This window comes from Cyanistes caeruleus, chromosome 3 (assembly GCF_971803275.1).
Source record: "Cyanistes caeruleus chromosome 3, bCyaCae1.hap1.1, whole genome shotgun sequence".
Lineage (NCBI taxonomy): Eukaryota > Metazoa > Chordata > Aves > Passeriformes > Paridae > Cyanistes > Cyanistes caeruleus.
In genome coordinates, this window is record NC_141703.1 from 32,919,432 (window position 1) to 32,936,781 (window position 17,350).

At 37.7% G+C, this 17,350-nt stretch overlaps 1 protein-coding gene across 6 annotated transcripts in view; it reads right to left on the minus strand.

The window, feature by feature from the left end:
* HERC2 (HECT and RLD domain containing E3 ubiquitin protein ligase 2) overlaps positions 1 to 17,350 on the minus strand; it is a 102,305-nt gene that overhangs the window by 36,416 nt on the left and 48,539 nt on the right. For all 6 annotated transcript variants that reach the window (XM_086880636.1, XM_086880640.1, XM_086880637.1 and 3 more), the window contains exons 35-56: positions 16,756 to 16,947; positions 15,714 to 15,901; positions 13,878 to 14,070; positions 13,061 to 13,243; positions 12,308 to 12,492; positions 10,533 to 10,680; positions 10,244 to 10,440; positions 9,780 to 10,010; positions 8,973 to 9,108; positions 8,287 to 8,430; positions 7,814 to 7,956; positions 7,345 to 7,612; positions 7,041 to 7,183; positions 5,532 to 5,630; positions 5,272 to 5,440; positions 5,032 to 5,157; positions 4,319 to 4,427; positions 4,041 to 4,180; positions 2,455 to 2,645; positions 1,249 to 1,354; positions 994 to 1,085; positions 245 to 420 (exon numbers count right to left, since the gene is read on the minus strand). In XM_086880636.1, the coding sequence (XP_086736762.1) occupies positions 245 to 420; positions 994 to 1,085; positions 1,249 to 1,354; positions 2,455 to 2,645; positions 4,041 to 4,180; positions 4,319 to 4,427; positions 5,032 to 5,157; positions 5,272 to 5,440; positions 5,532 to 5,630; positions 7,041 to 7,183; positions 7,345 to 7,612; positions 7,814 to 7,956; positions 8,287 to 8,430; positions 8,973 to 9,108; positions 9,780 to 10,010; positions 10,244 to 10,440; positions 10,533 to 10,680; positions 12,308 to 12,492; positions 13,061 to 13,243; positions 13,878 to 14,070; positions 15,714 to 15,901; positions 16,756 to 16,947 (3,559 nt within the window). The remainder of the gene's footprint in view (positions 1 to 244; positions 421 to 993; positions 1,086 to 1,248; positions 1,355 to 2,454; positions 2,646 to 4,040; positions 4,181 to 4,318; positions 4,428 to 5,031; positions 5,158 to 5,271; positions 5,441 to 5,531; positions 5,631 to 7,040; positions 7,184 to 7,344; positions 7,613 to 7,813; positions 7,957 to 8,286; positions 8,431 to 8,972; positions 9,109 to 9,779; positions 10,011 to 10,243; positions 10,441 to 10,532; positions 10,681 to 12,307; positions 12,493 to 13,060; positions 13,244 to 13,877; positions 14,071 to 15,713; positions 15,902 to 16,755; positions 16,948 to 17,350) is intronic.

Genomic DNA, 17,350 nt, shown 5'->3' on the forward strand with positions numbered 1-17,350 from the left:
ATAACACATCAAGCTTTTAGCTCAGTTTCCAATCCCAAGTATACTGCAAAAGGGCATGAGTCATACAAAATGTTACACCTCACCAGCGTGATCATCTCAGAGAATGCATTTATTGACAAAGGATCTACTTACCATTCAACCTAATTAATGTGTTCATCCTCCAATCATCTCCAGAGTTACAGGAATATTTAGACACTAAGGTTCTTCACCATTTCCCCCTGCCTTCACCACTGCAGTTACCTACCTCCCAGTGTTAGCTTTATCGTCATCCTCTTCCTCATTATCAGAAGCCAGGAAAGGGACTGCAGCCAAATCTTCATCCTCGGCACGTATACGTCCCAGTATACTGAGGCCATGTATTTTGCAATCAATGCCAGAGCTTCTGCACTGCTTGATTGCAATCTCAATATATCTGTGGTACTAAGAAGAAAAATACTCTATTGACATCTTTTGGGTTCTATGTTAATTCATAAAACATAGGAAAGAATTAGAACTTTTGCTTGACTTTGTCACTTTAAAAAAATGAATCTGTCACTTAAAATGCCTGTCATATCAGCTCTAAATAATTCATGCTTTATCATTAGCATATGGCCTCATTCATATGAGAAATTTCACTCCCAATATCACAGAATTCATTATGCATTTTTTCTTGCTAGAAAAGATTAGCACTGCTTTCTAAAATTATCCCCAAAACTTAACATAAAACCCCCTAAAATATCTATTATACCGTTACTTTGTGATTATGGTAAAACTTCTTAGAATAATTAACTTCTTAATATTCTTAGAATATTATTCTTAGAATAATAATTCTTAATATTCTTAGAAAATTATTCTTAGAATAATTAACTTTCTACTAACCTACCAGAAATACTGCTAAGTTAATAGCAAAAATAAAATACCAGGCTTTAATGATCACAACAATGCTTTTCATGTCTTGCAGCATAATATTTTTCTCTTACACACAAGAGTAATTCTCACACAAATTCCACTTACTTCAGTACAATCACTGAGTAGAGGCACTGTGGTGTCTGTAGGGTTTATATTGATTGTCTTTAGCTCTATAAGGTTATTTAAGGAATTACCCCCTAGAAAACAAAACACAGAATGAAAAACATTTTAGGATATGTCATTTGTTTCACTAACAGGTTGTGCACATTAAACAGGTAACTATTTTAACAAAAACCAGATAAATATTGTTGGGTGCAATAAAGAAAATGTTTTTCGACTTATTAGAGAACATACACATACCTGAAACTACAACTAAGGAAGGCATGTAGCTGCTGTCTGCAGGGTCCACTATCATCTTCAGTCTGTGAACAAGAACATCTGGAAAAATCTCCAAGCGAATCCAGTGCTAGTGGAAACACAGAATTCAATTTTTAGATAGTATTGGTATGACCACCATATGATTAACAAGAATATATATGTGATGTTTTTAAAGAAAGAATGGAAAACATCTCTGGTACAGAACAGCTGCAATATATGGCAAGTGGCCAAAGGGAAATGACCTCGTGAACTTCTTGCTTGTCCTACATCCAACTACAAGAGAAACAGTTGTAGCAAACAATTTATTTTAGCCAAGACCAACACCCCGGAGAAGACAGAAAGCACAGCAGGTTAAGAAAGGAGGTTAAGTAATGGGACATAATGTAATTATTAGGTTACAGTCTGTAGAAAACCTGGAGTAAGGGTACTTGGGGATATTCTCAGCATGGCCATCAACAGAGCATCAAAACACACTGCAAATCTTGGTCCCTAGACTGGTCACAAAGCACTGCTGCAGGCCAATGAAACTGGTAAACCATAAACTAAGGAACAATGCCTTTTATAAATTATCTGGATGTAGGAGTCAAATGTACCTTAAGCAACTTTGTCAATGACACTAAACCAGAAGAAGCTGTTGACTTCCTGCAAGGCAGAGAGGCCTTGACAGACTAAAGGGCCGAGTAATCACCAATTGTATGAAATTTAACCAGCGCAAATGTGGCATTCTCCACCTGGGATGGGGTAATCCTGCTTATACTGATGAACTAGAGGATAAGAGGCTGGAAAGCAGCCCCACAGAAAGAGAGCTGGGGGTTCTAGTGGATGAACAGCTGCACATGGGTCACCAGTGTGTACCCACAGCCCAGAAAGCCAACTGCATCCTGGGCTGCATCAAAAGAGCAGCAACCAGCAGGTCAAGGGAGGGGATTCTGCCCCTCTACTCTGCTCCTGTGAGACCTCACCTGGAGTGCTGCATCCAGCTCTGGGGTTCTCAGCACAAAAAACCCTCATGGACCTGGTAGAGTGGATTAGAAGAGGACCACAAATGCAATTAGAGAGATGGACTACCTCTCCAACAAAGACAAGCTGAGAGAGTTGGGATTGTTCAGCCTGGAGAAGGCAAGGCTCTGCGGAGATCTTTTTAAGAATGAGGTATACCAGAATAAAGCATTTAGGGCTTAAAGTTACCTTTCCTTGTGAACCAGAAGACTGCCAGCACTGCTCACTACCATCAATAAGACGGGAAGCCTGATTCACAGAGGATGAGACATTCAAATTCTTGACTATCCTTGACCAATCATCCAGCAGCATTCCCCGCTGGCTACTGTGCCGTCTCTTCAGCTGCTTTCCAGAGCGCCCGCTGAACACGGGAGACTGACCTGCAGGGTTAAGTGACACATTAAGCATGCACCTCTCAAAGAAAATTGCTCCTCTGAAACCCCTAAGTAGGGTGAAAGAAAATGTAACAAATCCAACATTTTGGGTTTGTGGGCTACATTTAGAACAAAGTTGCACATCACACGGTCATGGTGATACTATGTAGGGCACAACACTCATGCCTTAAGGGCGTAGCTCATTTTTTTAAAGGAGTTTCAACTTTACAATTTCTTGACTAGACAGCTACTTGAAAAGGTCCTTCCCTTTAAAATACAGATCAACATTTATGGTGATATGTAATTCAAAATACAGGCCCACAGCAGACAAATTTTTTACACCCCTACAGCATATGAAAAACATGCAACTAAACCTTTTTTCAACAAAAATCCCCTACCAAAGAATACAAATAGAAATTTGGAACACTGGAAAATTCAAATCTTGTTCCAGAAGAAGGTGGTTTAGTGAGATGTGGATTTCCTCCTTGCAAAAACCTTACTTCCACTTCCCTTCACTCATTTTGCAGAGTCTAGAAATCTTGACAAAAAGAATATTGTACCTCTTCTGCCCTACACAGGGCAAGGGGAAGGATTACAGATTCACACCATTCTAGTTGCACAGCCTAATCAACTGGCTTATTAAAGGAATGTCATTCTTGCCTATTAGACAAACCATCATGCACACACAATCCATGTTCACAATCTCTAGTGAGGGAAACAGGTTTATTCATTTTCCAAAACAACTACACTGACAAAGAAATTTACTCCAGAATTCAGCATCATCATGCAAATACTAGGGATAAGATTAATTGCTAGACAGGTGGATAGAAAAGACATAAAAGGAAATGTCATGTAAGTTTTGCATAACAATGCAAAGCCAAAAGGGAAAAAAAATAGGAAAAAAAAAATTATGAGTCTTTTAAAAGGCTTCCCTTTCCCACCACACTCCTCTGGAGCCTCAACATCACAGAGGAAATGAGGCAACAGCCATCACACGCTGACAGGCAAAATAGCTCAAGAACAACTGAGGCATAAGAAAGCATCTTAGGTTTTTCCAGTTGCCCCTGGCACCATGAGGATTCCATTCATATACATCTAGGCTGATAGCATAAGGCAGGAGAATTAGAAAATAACACATTCTCTTGGTGGAGGTAAAAATGCCATTCTGACATGTAGAGTTACTGTCACATAGACATTTTTTAAACTTTTTAACACTACAAAAAAGGCTTACGGGTTAATGTTTTGTTGTAGTCCATCACATGCAATGCTATAAATGTCTAGGGGGTCAATCAGAACACTAATTTCATGATATTAAGGAGCTGAAATTTAAAAATTGCTTTTTTTAAAACAAACAAACACATTTTAAATTAATCTAAGAAACAATTAGACTGCAAAACTTACCTGGTTCATTTATTCTGCCAAAAGTATGTCTGGTGTTATGCTTTCTGGTTTTAAAACACGTTTCACAAAAGTCAAAATCATCACAGTTTCTGCATTTGAATCTAGGCCCATTGATAGGAAACATCTGACAGCCATCACACCTGATTTGACAAGAAAAGAACAAGTGAATATACATATATATGCACATATAGATATAACATGAGACAAGATAACAGAACCAAGATAGTAAGATAAAGGATAACACCTACAGACTAAGATAAAAATAAATCACCACTTACGTGACTCCAGGATGAATGCTGGGGACCAATTCCATTTCTGACAACAAGCCAGTCCAGTGTGACTGTTGAGGAAAGTCTACAATAACATCTTTTCCATTGGCACTAAATGCTGTGACAAAAACAAGGAGAAAATAAAAGGTGTTGCAAATCTCTATAAAATGAAGCTGAAAGTCCTTAAAGTAGCATTCCATTCGAATTTCTCTCCTCTGACTTGTTCTTAATTTTATTTAGAAGCAGTTCCCAAGCAATCACATACTTCTAAGCACAAATACAGTGTAACCAAAATCTGAACCTCTTCAAAGAACCTGTGTACCAAAGACTGCCTCAATGATATCCCTTACAGCCTGACATCAGTGTACCCCACTTTCTCCTCGCTTATTTATGAAGCCTTCAAGTTACAGTTACTTCTTAAAGGAAAACCATTTGTGGTTCATTCAAAGTGTGAAACAGAACTGGGACATGAAGCTGCACAGATGCTTAAAGACTTCTCCTGTCTGAAAATGAGGTGGCTCAAAAGCAGATGGAAACGCTAACAAAATGGGCTGCCACAGAGTACACGACTATGAATTCACCGCAGACTTCAATTGCATTCTATGCTCTCTATCATCATACAATACTCCACAAAACAGAGTAATTTTTAGGTGTGTCTAGAAGAAAGTCTATGTGGTTTTGAGTTTATTACCTCCCCATGCCCCATTTTGAACACAAATTACCTTTGACGATGCCCACGCTGCGGTGAGTAACTGATCCCCATTTGTATTTGGGTGTGGTGACAGAGCTTTTCACACGCACTTTGTCACCTATCTTGATATGAGAGGCAGAACTCTGTGGTGGGAATCCTAGCAGATGCAAGAATAAATGTATAGTGAGTGGGCTTTCCCCCTCCAAAAATACATCTCCCTTAGTCTACCACTCACTTTTTTTAGTTAAAATGCAGTCAGAAGTGAACTCACCTAAAAGCTCGACATGGATGTATCTGACCCAGTAAGTACCACCCTTTTGTTGCCAATCACACTGCACGTTCAGATCATGCAATCCATCTCGATCCAATTTAATAACTTTGCCTACATCTCCTTCACAAACCTCCTCGTAGGTTCTGCAGCACCTAACCATCATCCCCACCTAGGGAAAAAAGGACAACAGAACGGCTCTGTAACAGATTCAGTACCAACATGAAAGCAGTTTCTTTGTTGATTTTGATCATCATACTTACCTGAATATTCTCCCTAATATAGACAGCATAGTCATCATTGCTTAAGAAATCAGCTCGTTTCTTATAGGTCTGGCTCTCTGTTACAACAGCACCACTTGACTGGAAAAAAGTTCAAATAAATATGAAACAATTAAAAAGTTCGTTTTCAATTCAGATAAATAAAATTGTTGGCAAAGACTGAAGATAACCCAACAAAAATAAACCCATACAATATCCTAGCCAATATCCCAGCTGCATGCCAAAAATGGGAAAATACTTCAACAGGTTCAACTCACTGTAAGGATAACACTGATGATCTACTTGATTTTGAATTAAAATTTACTTTCCAAAATTACTTATCAAGGAAGATAGATGCAAATTCTCAAAATGTATGAAAGAAGCTGCAAGTTGCTTTTATGAAATGTGACTGTCAGAGAAAATCAGAACAGAGAGGATTTGTCCTACTCAAATTAGCCTTGAAGATACTCATTCACATTCTACTTCTTAGGACACTTGTTGGAGGAGGAAAAAAATAAAAAAACAAAAAAAAAAAAGGGAATGGTAATCTTTAACCTAAACCTTACTGACTTTTCTTTAGATAGTACAATGAGATTTAAAGCACTCCTTAAGAAAATCAAGTTAAAAAAAATAAAATTGTAGTTATTAAAAATTATTCAAGATTTGATTAGCTTAATGCTTTTTAAGAGAACTACTTCATTCCTGCTGTAATGAGAATTTTCAGAGAAATTTGTTCTGTTCCAAGTATTAAATGTGGGGGGTTTTTTCATTAATAGCAATATATAGCAGTTTTTCACTGCAATACTGATAAAGATACCAAAAGCTGTCAAGCTGATTTCCTTCAAAATATAATGCATTAATTTCAATTACAAAATCGCAAATGTGCAAGAAAACTCAACGTAAGTACTTCAAGGATAAACAGAAATATGAAACCCATTTAATTTTATTAACAAGTCCTTCTCTGAAACAGTTCTTGAAAGTCAACAGATGACTAATATAAATTCACATTAAACACATCACACTCAATAGGCACAGTAACAGTAATTTTATCGTCCACAAATGGACAAAGTTTTTATAAGGAAAAGGCTAAGTTATTTAATAGACTTTTTTGCCATTTATTCAACTAGTTATTAAGTCCTTCCTTGTAGGTAGCATATGTTTATTTTTCAGACCAAGGGAAAGGAGAAGGGAGAACTCCTTTACCAGTATTACACTATAACATCAAGTAATTTTGAAGAAACTAAGAGCATCTATCAGGAATACTTGGAGCTACCACCAGTGAAACACCTACCTGCATTCTACTCTCCCCTGTGCTAACTCAAGAAGTATTTATGGATTATTCTTTGTTTTATGTCAAGTCTTAGAAACACAGGGCAAACATGATCCTTGTTACTGTTTTGAAGGCTTGGGACAGCAGGCCGTCCTTGTACTCTTGACATTTTCCCAAATAGGGAAGAATTACAAAATTTGTAGCTAGCTAGCATAACTTAGGGATACCAAGTCAATACTCACCACAGGACAAGCAGCTTCAGCTTCTTCCACTTCTTCTGCTATTTCCTCATCTGAATATTCATCGGAGATAGTATCAGCATCAGAAAGATCCGTAATTTGAACATCAGGGTGATCCAACAACCAGCCAACTAAGGCTTCCACTCCTAACACAGAAAACAAACACAGCTTGTCTCCAAGGGATTCACTGACATTCTTAAGATTGTATCCAAAAGGAGGATAACAACTGCTCCCCCTCATAAGTACTGTTTTAATCAGCTTGCAACTCTTCCCCTCCTCCTATTATTATTTTTACTAAACAAAATACCTGGTAATCCAGAAGCGCTTCCCGAGGTTCCCGACAGAGATTTTAGTGCAAATTCTATGTTTTTCCTAGGAAATCCCATTTCCATAAGCTGAACTACAATGGGGAGGGGTGGAATTGGAGATTGCTTGCGTTTCTTCACTTTTGTGGGTCGGATATGTTGCACTGTGATGGGTGTTGTAGCTTCACTAGAGCTGCAGTCTTCAAATAGTGGAGTTGAAGGATGTGTAGACTCGACAGCCAAATACTGGCACACTGCCAGAGCAGCAGCCTAGAGGAGAACAAATAAATCAGTCCAAGCAAAATAAGAATATTTAGTACATTTGCGTGTGTGAACATCAGTTAAACATTATTTGCCCAAAAGGGTTCATTGTCACTTCTTTTTTAAACCTATAGATTAGTAAGTTTCAACTGGAATGTGAATTATAAAGAGTTATTTCTCAGGTTACTTAGCAGAAAACACAGACTCTACCTCAAGCTCCTGTTTGTCAAATATGGCTTTCACAGGTGATGGTTGCGTAGCAGCTGACAAAAGTTGCTGCAAAAGGATCATGGGAGGCTGGGGTCCTTCAGGAGACATATCCCCTATGTCAGGAGAGGCAACTGCTCCATCCTCTTAAAGAAAAACATTATTTTAACCAAAACCATGTAACACAGTCAATCAGGAGACTTATTCTAGGTCTTACTGTTATTTTTCACATATTTCCTCTCCAGAGACACAACGCGTTTAAGATTAAGCCACTGATGTTCTTAGTTTTCAAAACTAAAGTTAAAAATCCAAAATATTTTTAACATAGAAGCTTAAAACTTGCATGAATTTTAATTTTTTATCTTTAGAGAGCAAACTGAATTTCTACCGTCCAGCTGCCACTACCAAGGGTTATGGTCACATACTCTACTACCATCTAAACAAAGACAGCACAGTCAAGTAGCATTTCAAAATACCTGCAGGATTTAATGCACACTCCTGAACAGCTGGCTGAGATAAGATCTGCCTTAGCGTATCCTGGTGAGAAAGCAGAGCTCGTCCTGCTTTTAGTATGTACAGCTTTAACTGCTGGCACCGCAGCAGATCCAGATCAACTTGACCTATCAGAAATATTAAGCAGCCATTAGTGCTAGAAATCTCTTGTATTAGAGAGAAAAGATTACCATACATACAACCTCAGCCCAAACGTCAGTTTACATCTTAACTCGCTGTGTACTGCTCACATGAGTCAGTTTAAATAGCACATAGATCAAAAGTCTGCACATATTGTATGACTCATGATATTAAAAATACTCCCTTCCTACTTTTCACACCCTGGACAATCATACTGCAGATTTTTAACACAGTAAGTGAAGCTGAGATGTTACTTGGATCCAATATTTTATACAAATCAGTAGAGCAAGACCAGCCCCAAATCTTATTTACATTTTCCCATCAAAGATATTTCACTTACAGTGCAGAGCAATTCAGTGCCTAACTAAACTTGTCTCTTAAGTGCCTATTATCCAGTACTGAATAAGAAAACAGCTAAGGTTCCAGGAGATCCTTTTCCTTATCTATGTTTGCTGATACTAGTATTTTTCTCGAAGCATATTCATCTAACTTCCAAAGAAAACAAACAGCAAAAAGCCTCCAACTCTACCTGAAAGACCTTGATTGGGAGACTTCATTCTCTGTTTTTCTATTTTACTTCCAGCCAGATTTACTAGTTGAGCCCAAATGGATAGCATAGGTTCAGTGAAAGGCAAGTTGTTCACATTAAAAGCCACAACTGGAAGCTAGACAGTGGGGGAAGAGCCAGACAAAAAAATTAACAAAAAAAACCAGGTTAGCGTGTTCCTAAAATCTCACAAAGTTATTAAAAAGTTTCAATGGTTATTAACTGCAGAAGAGGAAAAGTAGCATTTGTCTCACTGCTCTTGACCAGGAACAACTGGAGAGGATCTCTATTCCCTACACAGCTTCTAAGCCTGTATTTGTACCACACAATTGTAGGTCTTCTTGGTGAAAAAGCAGAAGAGTCAGAACAAGAAAGAACTTCTGACTCTGAAGCAGACCAAGCACTTGGCCTGTGCTTTCACTAAAGTTGTAACAACCATATCAAGATTAAATTGCAAATACCCAAGACATTCTACACTAGTTAGCAGATCAAGTTAAACAGAATGCTCCTCTCATCTAAGAGCTATAAACCGCATTACAATAAATTGGGATTTTAACTCAAGTCAAACAACTCCAGCTTAAATCCCTCTTCCTTTCACCTCCGCAGCAAATGAGGATGGGATTTAAAGGTCCTACAGAGGTTTGCATGAGGACCATCTTAGATATGCATTCAGAGCATTGTGTGTATTGAATGTCAGTGTATTTAGCCAATGAAGAACAAAAGTTTTCTTTGGTCCACATTAGTGTTTTAAACCTTACCAGTATTAAAGCTTTAATAAAACAAACTTACTGGTTTCAGTTGATTCAGAGGGCACACTCTACACGTTCGCATGTCATAGAACTGCACGGTGATTTTCCCTTTCGGGGTGATGCGTGTCACCGTGCCTTCTCCAAATTCATCGTGAACAACTTGTCCACCCAGTCTCAAGCGACTGTCTATGCCACCAATCACAGCCAAGACTGCCATCAGAGCTCCCACCTCTGGATTCTCAGTGTCAGGGAAGTAGTCATCCAACACAGCCTAACAAAGAAAAATAAAATTTAACTGTAGGGAGAAAACATACCCTTCTATCTGCTTTAAAATACAAAGTTAATCACGCATATTTCAACTTAAAAGTTACAACACAAATATATATAAAAATAGAAAAAATGGTTTCAATATTAAGCTTAATATTGTTTACAAAGATTTAGCATTTATAATTTCAAAATAAAGATTGCTATAAAAATGAGCTTATTTTAAAACGTGGAAACTACCCCTTCTGACTGTTTTCCTGCAAAGATGTGGGTGATGGAGGTTAGCTGAGAGTTGATGTACTTGTTTATGAGTCCATTCCACTGGCTGAGCGAATGCAGTGTCCTCAGCAGTGCCACTATCTCTTCTGCTAAAGTACTACTATGAGTGGCAGTTAGAGATGCTTGGGGCCTGGCCTTTCTCCTCCTCAGAGTAGATTCTGGAAAGACAAAGCAGTGGCACAACAGTTATCAGTGTAACGCACACACTTCCCATACATAAAAACAAGCCACTGAGGCAAAATTCCTCTACCTCTGAGTAGTGGGATATCCGAAGAACAAGTACTAAGCAGGCTCCCTAAAAATCCAAACAGTTTTTCCACAAGAAATTTCATGTCTCTTGACCTTTCATTTTTATCCCAGGATGGAAGTACTGCTTTCAATAAATGTACAGCAAGGATCTAAAAAGAGAAAAGAATTAGTGTTATTCTAGTCTACATCACCAAATACTAAAGAAATTCTCAAACATATTAAGTACAGAAGAATAACGTTTGTAAAGTTTGCTTTCCTTTGTAGTTCTTTCTACAATGCTGATTTCTTTTCAGCTGGAATTTAAAGAGCTATTGAGCTTGAGTTTGCTAAGGGATATTTTAAAGGAAGTGGATACAGTTCAGAGTCAGTAACAATTCTACTGGCACATTTTATTAGTGAACCAATCTCTTCAATTTCTTCTACTTAGGACATGAGACACACACACACATAGAGAAACAAAAACTAATAGGAAAAGTAAGAATACAGAATGGGAAAGTTTGTTCAGATTGTAGACTCAGAAATTAGTATGAAGATGTATGTCAGAATGAAAGTTTCCAAGTGTTCTGCAAAGAAGCTATAACAGTTAAAATTCATGAGCTATAAAGCAGACTGGTGGAAGGCAGGCAACAGCAGCCACAGTGACACTCAAAAGTAGCCACTGTGAAACCACGGCCTCCAACACAGTACAGGAGGAATGGGCTGGCATCTCTGAACCCAGACACTCAGTGCAGGACTGACAAGGAACAGGGGAAGGTGCAGCACTGCAGTATCAAGGAGCAGAGGAGGTTGCATATTTTGAGTAGGAGCATTTCACGTTTTGAGCTTCCTCATCTTCTACCCAGAAGGCCAATATAAGCAACTAACAGCGAAGAGAACTCTTCTTTTGCAAACTTCTGTCAATAACATGTCATTATAGAACTTCAAGGTCTCATCTTTTCGTTGTTCTTATATTAAGTGCTGGTACATGAGGAATGGTCTTTTCTCTTGAGTATTCCCTGAACAGCACAGATGACTCTACTGCACTAAGTCCTGGATGATAATAGAAGTCTCAGCGTATCAAAAATACTGACAAGAGTCTACTGGAAGATCACACAAAAACGAACAGGCATTTATTATACAAGGCTTTAGTTAAATTCTGATGGCTTATCAAGGAAAAGAATAATATGATCTTTTGATCCCCAAGCCTTAAAATTTGGCAGCTATTCCATAACAAATTTTCTTTTCACTCCCATGTGAAAGGCACTAACAAGATGCTAATGAATGACAAAAGAGAAAGAAAAAAGAATATAAGAAATGAGACAAGGGGAAAGATGGCAAGGGAAATACAGTAACAAAATAAGATGCAAAGTTATAGCTTCTTAAGAGAGACTGTAATTTAAATATTAACAGTCTCCTGTTGAAAGAGGAACAGTAGACGATACATAAATTGGTGACTTTAAATGAAATACAACTTTTTCCTGACAATATATTTGTTATTCTTTCATTTATTCAACTTAGAGGAAATATTACATGTGAGTTTCTGAAGAACAATTTTGGAACACTATTTTGACTTTTCTTTCACTAAAACAAGGGAGTCCATAGCAACCTGAAGGCTCAAAATTCAAGAGATGCAAAGTTAAACATTCCTAAATATAGAGAAAATCTTTTTCCTAACTAACTAAAAACTGATTTATGGACACCTCCCAGATGTTTTGTAAAAGACACCTTTCTTTTTAAGACAACTAAAGTCTACTAATTTTATTGCCTATTGAAGTAATTTGGAAATACACACATTACCTGTCTCTGTAGTGAAGCAGCAGTGAAAGATTCATGCCCCTCAACAATTTTCATTAGCAAAGTTATCCACTGAGATGTACTAAGAGTGCTGCACATCTGAGGCATGAGTGCTATGCTTCGAATGAATCCCAACGTGCACCAACTCCTATGCTGTTCTTTATAAACTAATTTATTTGGCAAGGAAGCTAAAAACAAAAAGATATATACATGTAACAGTTGATTTTTTTCACCAGCTATGTAGTTCTCTATATGGTACATGGGGCTTTTTTTGACAAACCAGAACACCAAGCTATTTCACTGTCTGTACATAAACTATTAATTTCAGTTTTAGAGCCTGTAATTCATTTTATAAAAAGTGCCTTTAAAACAATTCTCATCCTTACGCTGTTTCCTCATTTCAAACTTGTTAACAGCATTACTTCTGAAATTACAAAAGAGCTGTAAAAAGGAGTATGACACACCCAGTCATACTGTTGTTGCCAAACACAAAAAGGTTGCTGATAAATTAATTGTCTAAGTCAACAAGTCACATCTCATGTATTTCTTCTGCTTTTACTGCTTATATTCTAAGAATGCACAGGACCACTTATATTACCTTTAAAAAATAAGATTTTAAAAGCTCTGAAAATGCATTTTCCAATCTTTGGCCTTAAAAGTATTAAAAACTAGTAAGAAAATATTTACAAACTTACAAGACAGCAGAGCACAAAACAGAAGCACACAGCTCAATCAGACTGCTGCTATGTAACATACCTGACTTATCTATTGTTCCACTCTCCACAAGCATACGGAGCAGACCACACAAAGTCCGAGTAGCATCACTTTGCATGACTTCAGCATGGACACCAGCAGAGAGACACAGTGTCTGCAACAGGTTCACAGTACTTGTCAGCATCATGGAAGTAGGGTGGAGATTCCTTTCAACTTGTTCTCCTTCTGAAGGGAGACACAAAAGGCAAAGGAATACATTAATGCCGAGTTATTTTATTTCACAAAGGTTCTCAAACAAATGTTATGTGAATGATTTGTCAAGTATTTTCTCAGAGATGATCTGACATGAATATTCCTTATTGACAACTCCAAGAACAAAATATAAACCAGGTATTTTGCACATATATTTTCAAGTTTTTCTCTAGCAATACCCAGCTGAAAAGAATTCCAAAGTATTGCCAAGAATAGGGAAATACTCTGAATGTATAATTAAGGCATATAAAAATCCCACTTCAGAATATTATTAACATATGTCAAAATGTATACCTCCAGGTATTTGTAACTGAAACTATTTCAACTGAGTAATACTATTTTCTCTGAGCCATGAATATGCAATAAATGTGACACCATCTTGTCTATCTTCCTTTCTCACAGTGAAGTTATATCAAGAAAGATTCTGGGCAGAAGTGTACACCTATGAAATGAATTTTTTTTGATGAAGCACTTGCTCCTGTGAAAAAACTATTTTATATTGCAAGATACCAATTTTAAAATTCAACTAAAACTGTGCCTCCACTTTATATATATAAATATATATAAATATATATAAATATATATATATATATTTATTTTTTTTTACCAGAATCATCCTCAGTGTCTGAATCCTCTGTTGTGGGCTGTGTTGCAGGTGGTGGCTCAGCTAATTTGAGATCATATTTTCCCTCCTTTCCCATTCTGTAAGAATTTGTACTTCCAGTGTCCCACTGCACTCTAATCCAGCCATCTTCTCCCAGTTCTCCAATCACACGACCCAAACCTGGTGTGGGTCCATCCTGACAGAAGAGAGAAGTTATTCAATCAACAACACTAAATCGTACCCAAAGTTCATAAAACAGTAATTCAAGTGCTCCTTTTGCTGCTAACGTAATGATTAGGAAATAAACATTCAGTGGGGTTTCACAAAAATCAAGCATGAAGTTAGAAAGTATTTCAGAATTTTCAAAAGAATCATCCCAGTAAGCTGCATATTTGGACACTCATGATTAGATCTCTTTTATTAGGTCTTACATAAGTACAAGTTATGTCCTACATAGTTGGAAATGTATATTATTACAGCAAATAAGTTATTCTGCTTCCTGTTAAATGGTAAATTAGCAGAGTCTCACTAAAAGAGAATTTTAAACATCTCCAAGAATGAAGCTAAACAAATAATTAACATATTTTATGTTAATTCTCCAAGCCTTTTGTGGTAAATGGCCAGAATTGCACAGTATTGCTGTAAGACAGTGAAGGATTGATAAAGCTGGTTGTGGAAAACACAACCTTTGTGATAACCTCTTGCTTCTCCTGCACCTGTCTCCAGCAGGGCCTAACAACTGAGCGATGTCTGGAGTGACGCGGCACTCTCGTGCACCAATATTGTTCCAGTGAGGCACAGAAGGGTATCTGGGCCCAACCAACAGCCACACTGCCTTCACCATCAAAAACAAGCCTTGTTATAAACCCAGTTCGTTCAGGAGATAAGGATGCACAGAGACCCTCTGATGCCTCAGTACATGGAGGAGGACCAAAGCGTTTATTCTCCCTCTTTTGTCAGCTATACATTCTGGCAAAAGGTAACCGAAACCCTCATTAAGCCCTGTTATTAACTTAGGCACCCCTCAGGATGCTGATTACACATGGGATGTGTAATAATGCATGTATGGCCAAAGTCACCAAACCCCACCTCTAACATGATTGTTCCATCCCACTGTGACAGGCCAAAATTTACAGCATGAAAGAGTGGCTTCAGGGACAGAAAGGGCTGGAGGGGGAAAACTCTGTCTGTTCAAGATTTGTTGACAGACTACATCTCTTCTTTTCCCAAAGAGAAGCCTTTATGAGAGCTTTGCATCCCCAACAGCATTGGAGCACACCTGTGAATATTAATTTACATACACACAAATGTGTGTGTGTGTGTGTATATGTGTGTGTATATATGTGTGTGTGTATATATGTATGTAGTGCTATTAGATTTCTTATGATGTGTCAAAACACATACTAACACGCTGTATTTAGTGCACTCATCACCAGCAATCCTGAGCCTACTTTTCTGGTGCTTCAATTAACCACACTATTTGTGAATCAGGATCCTGCAAGTCTTTACTGAATCCATGAGATCTACAGAACAGCATTGGTAAGCTGCACTATTTGTGCTTCTGTGCTCATGCAAGTTCTCCTCCAAAAGCAGCCAGATTTACAATGCTAAACTCAGCTACAATCAGAAATTAAGCACAGCTGCAACCAGCCCTTCTTGATCTCTGAGGACCAGCTGGAATGCAAGGTTTATTTTCTGTTAAATTCCCATATCCTTAATTCAACATTTTTGGAATGTAAAATGCCCTTAGGTTTGATTGACCAGAAACTTCACAGACACTCCACTGAACAGAGGCTTTAGATAATAACACCCCCAAAATCTGTATGAAAGAAGTTGTACCTGATCACCCCATTTCCAGTCGACCCCTCTCACCACTCTGGTACCAATTTTCATCATGGCTGCCAGCTCTGGTCCAGAAACAGGGAGCTGAACAGGTGTAGTTTCCTTTCTTGATTCTTCTAGGACAGTGGCAGAAGCCCCATGAGAAGAGGCAATCATATCTTCTTCAATATTATCAGAACTGGGTCCTAACAAGGAAAAAAACAAGGAAGAGATTAAATCCAGCTACAGATGTATATACATACCTTTGTCAAACATAAACTTACAGACACATAAATATGTAATATTGTAATATATTGTGATATAAAAAGCAGTAACAAACAGGAAAGCTGACTAGCAGGCAGTATGTAAAATGATCTTTCAGAAAACTGGGGTGTAATGGTTTTGAACGCATAGGAACTAAAATACTTAATTTTGAACAGAAAAACAAGTGACAAATAAGAGACATTAATAATGATGACTCAAATGGCTCAATGGTTCTACAAAGAGACTTTCTTTTGAAAAACTTCCAGTGCACACTCCAGTTAAACACAAGTTACAGGAACAAATGTTTGCTATTATCTAAGAAAACAAAGAGAGAAAAACTGAGGCCATTTGAATCATAGCAAAACACACCAGAGAACTTCTATAACAGAACAAAGAAAGCTTCATGCCTAAACATGCAGACTGGGAACATTTTTCTTGTGTATAACAAATGAAATGGAGAGTAGAGAGTACGCAATTTTTGCTACTTTAATTTTAAAATTTTCACTTTTATTTTCAACAGTTCCACCAAAACTACACATTAACTTAAATTTTAGCAAAGGATGGGCAAAGCAAACACTTAATAAAAAAAAAATAATGACCAAATAAAGGCTGCAATTAAGGCTCCTTCTCCATCATGCTTGCAGATGGGGTTTTTGTTTCAGGATAAAGGTAAATAGCATTAAGCACTATCTTCAAGCAGCAAAGTGACTTTGTAATTTGGGTACACCAACAGGTAAAGAATACAGGAGACTTGCAAAGCAAATGGTTTCCTCCAAGTAAGAAAGAAGAACTGTACCTATCAGCCGCAGTGTGGTTTGTGTCAAGGCCAGCATGCCAGAATTGAGGAGGAGGCTCAAGGTATTCGCACCATGCTGCAGCGTCAACATGTTCAGCATGACCAGCAGAAAACGTGCTTGTGGAATAGTTCCAAGACTTGGTCCTGCTGGATTCTCATTAGTAATTGTTTGAAGAGGAACAGGCTGCAGACCTAGGTCAAACATAACATAAATAACAAAGTCAGCTGACATTTGGGAGCTACAATAGAACAGGCTAAAGATTTGTTTGACTGATGGTTTAAAATATTTTTTATTTCCTGCTTGGCTTTGAGAACTTATAAGCAAAAGTTCCAAGAAACTGACTATAATTCGTGTCTAATGGTAAAATGTTACCAAGGAGTAAGTAATCAATCACCTCTTGCTGGTAAATCAGCAATATACTCAAACACTGAAAAGTGAGTTAACAGGGGGTCAAGGTGGGAAGGTTGGAACAATGCACAAAGTCAAAGTAATTCTCAACACAAATCAAGGGAACTGATTTCAACATCCTTATTACTGGGAACTTTTAAAAAAAAGCAGTAATATTAATGTAAAACCATTTTCTCCACAGAAAAC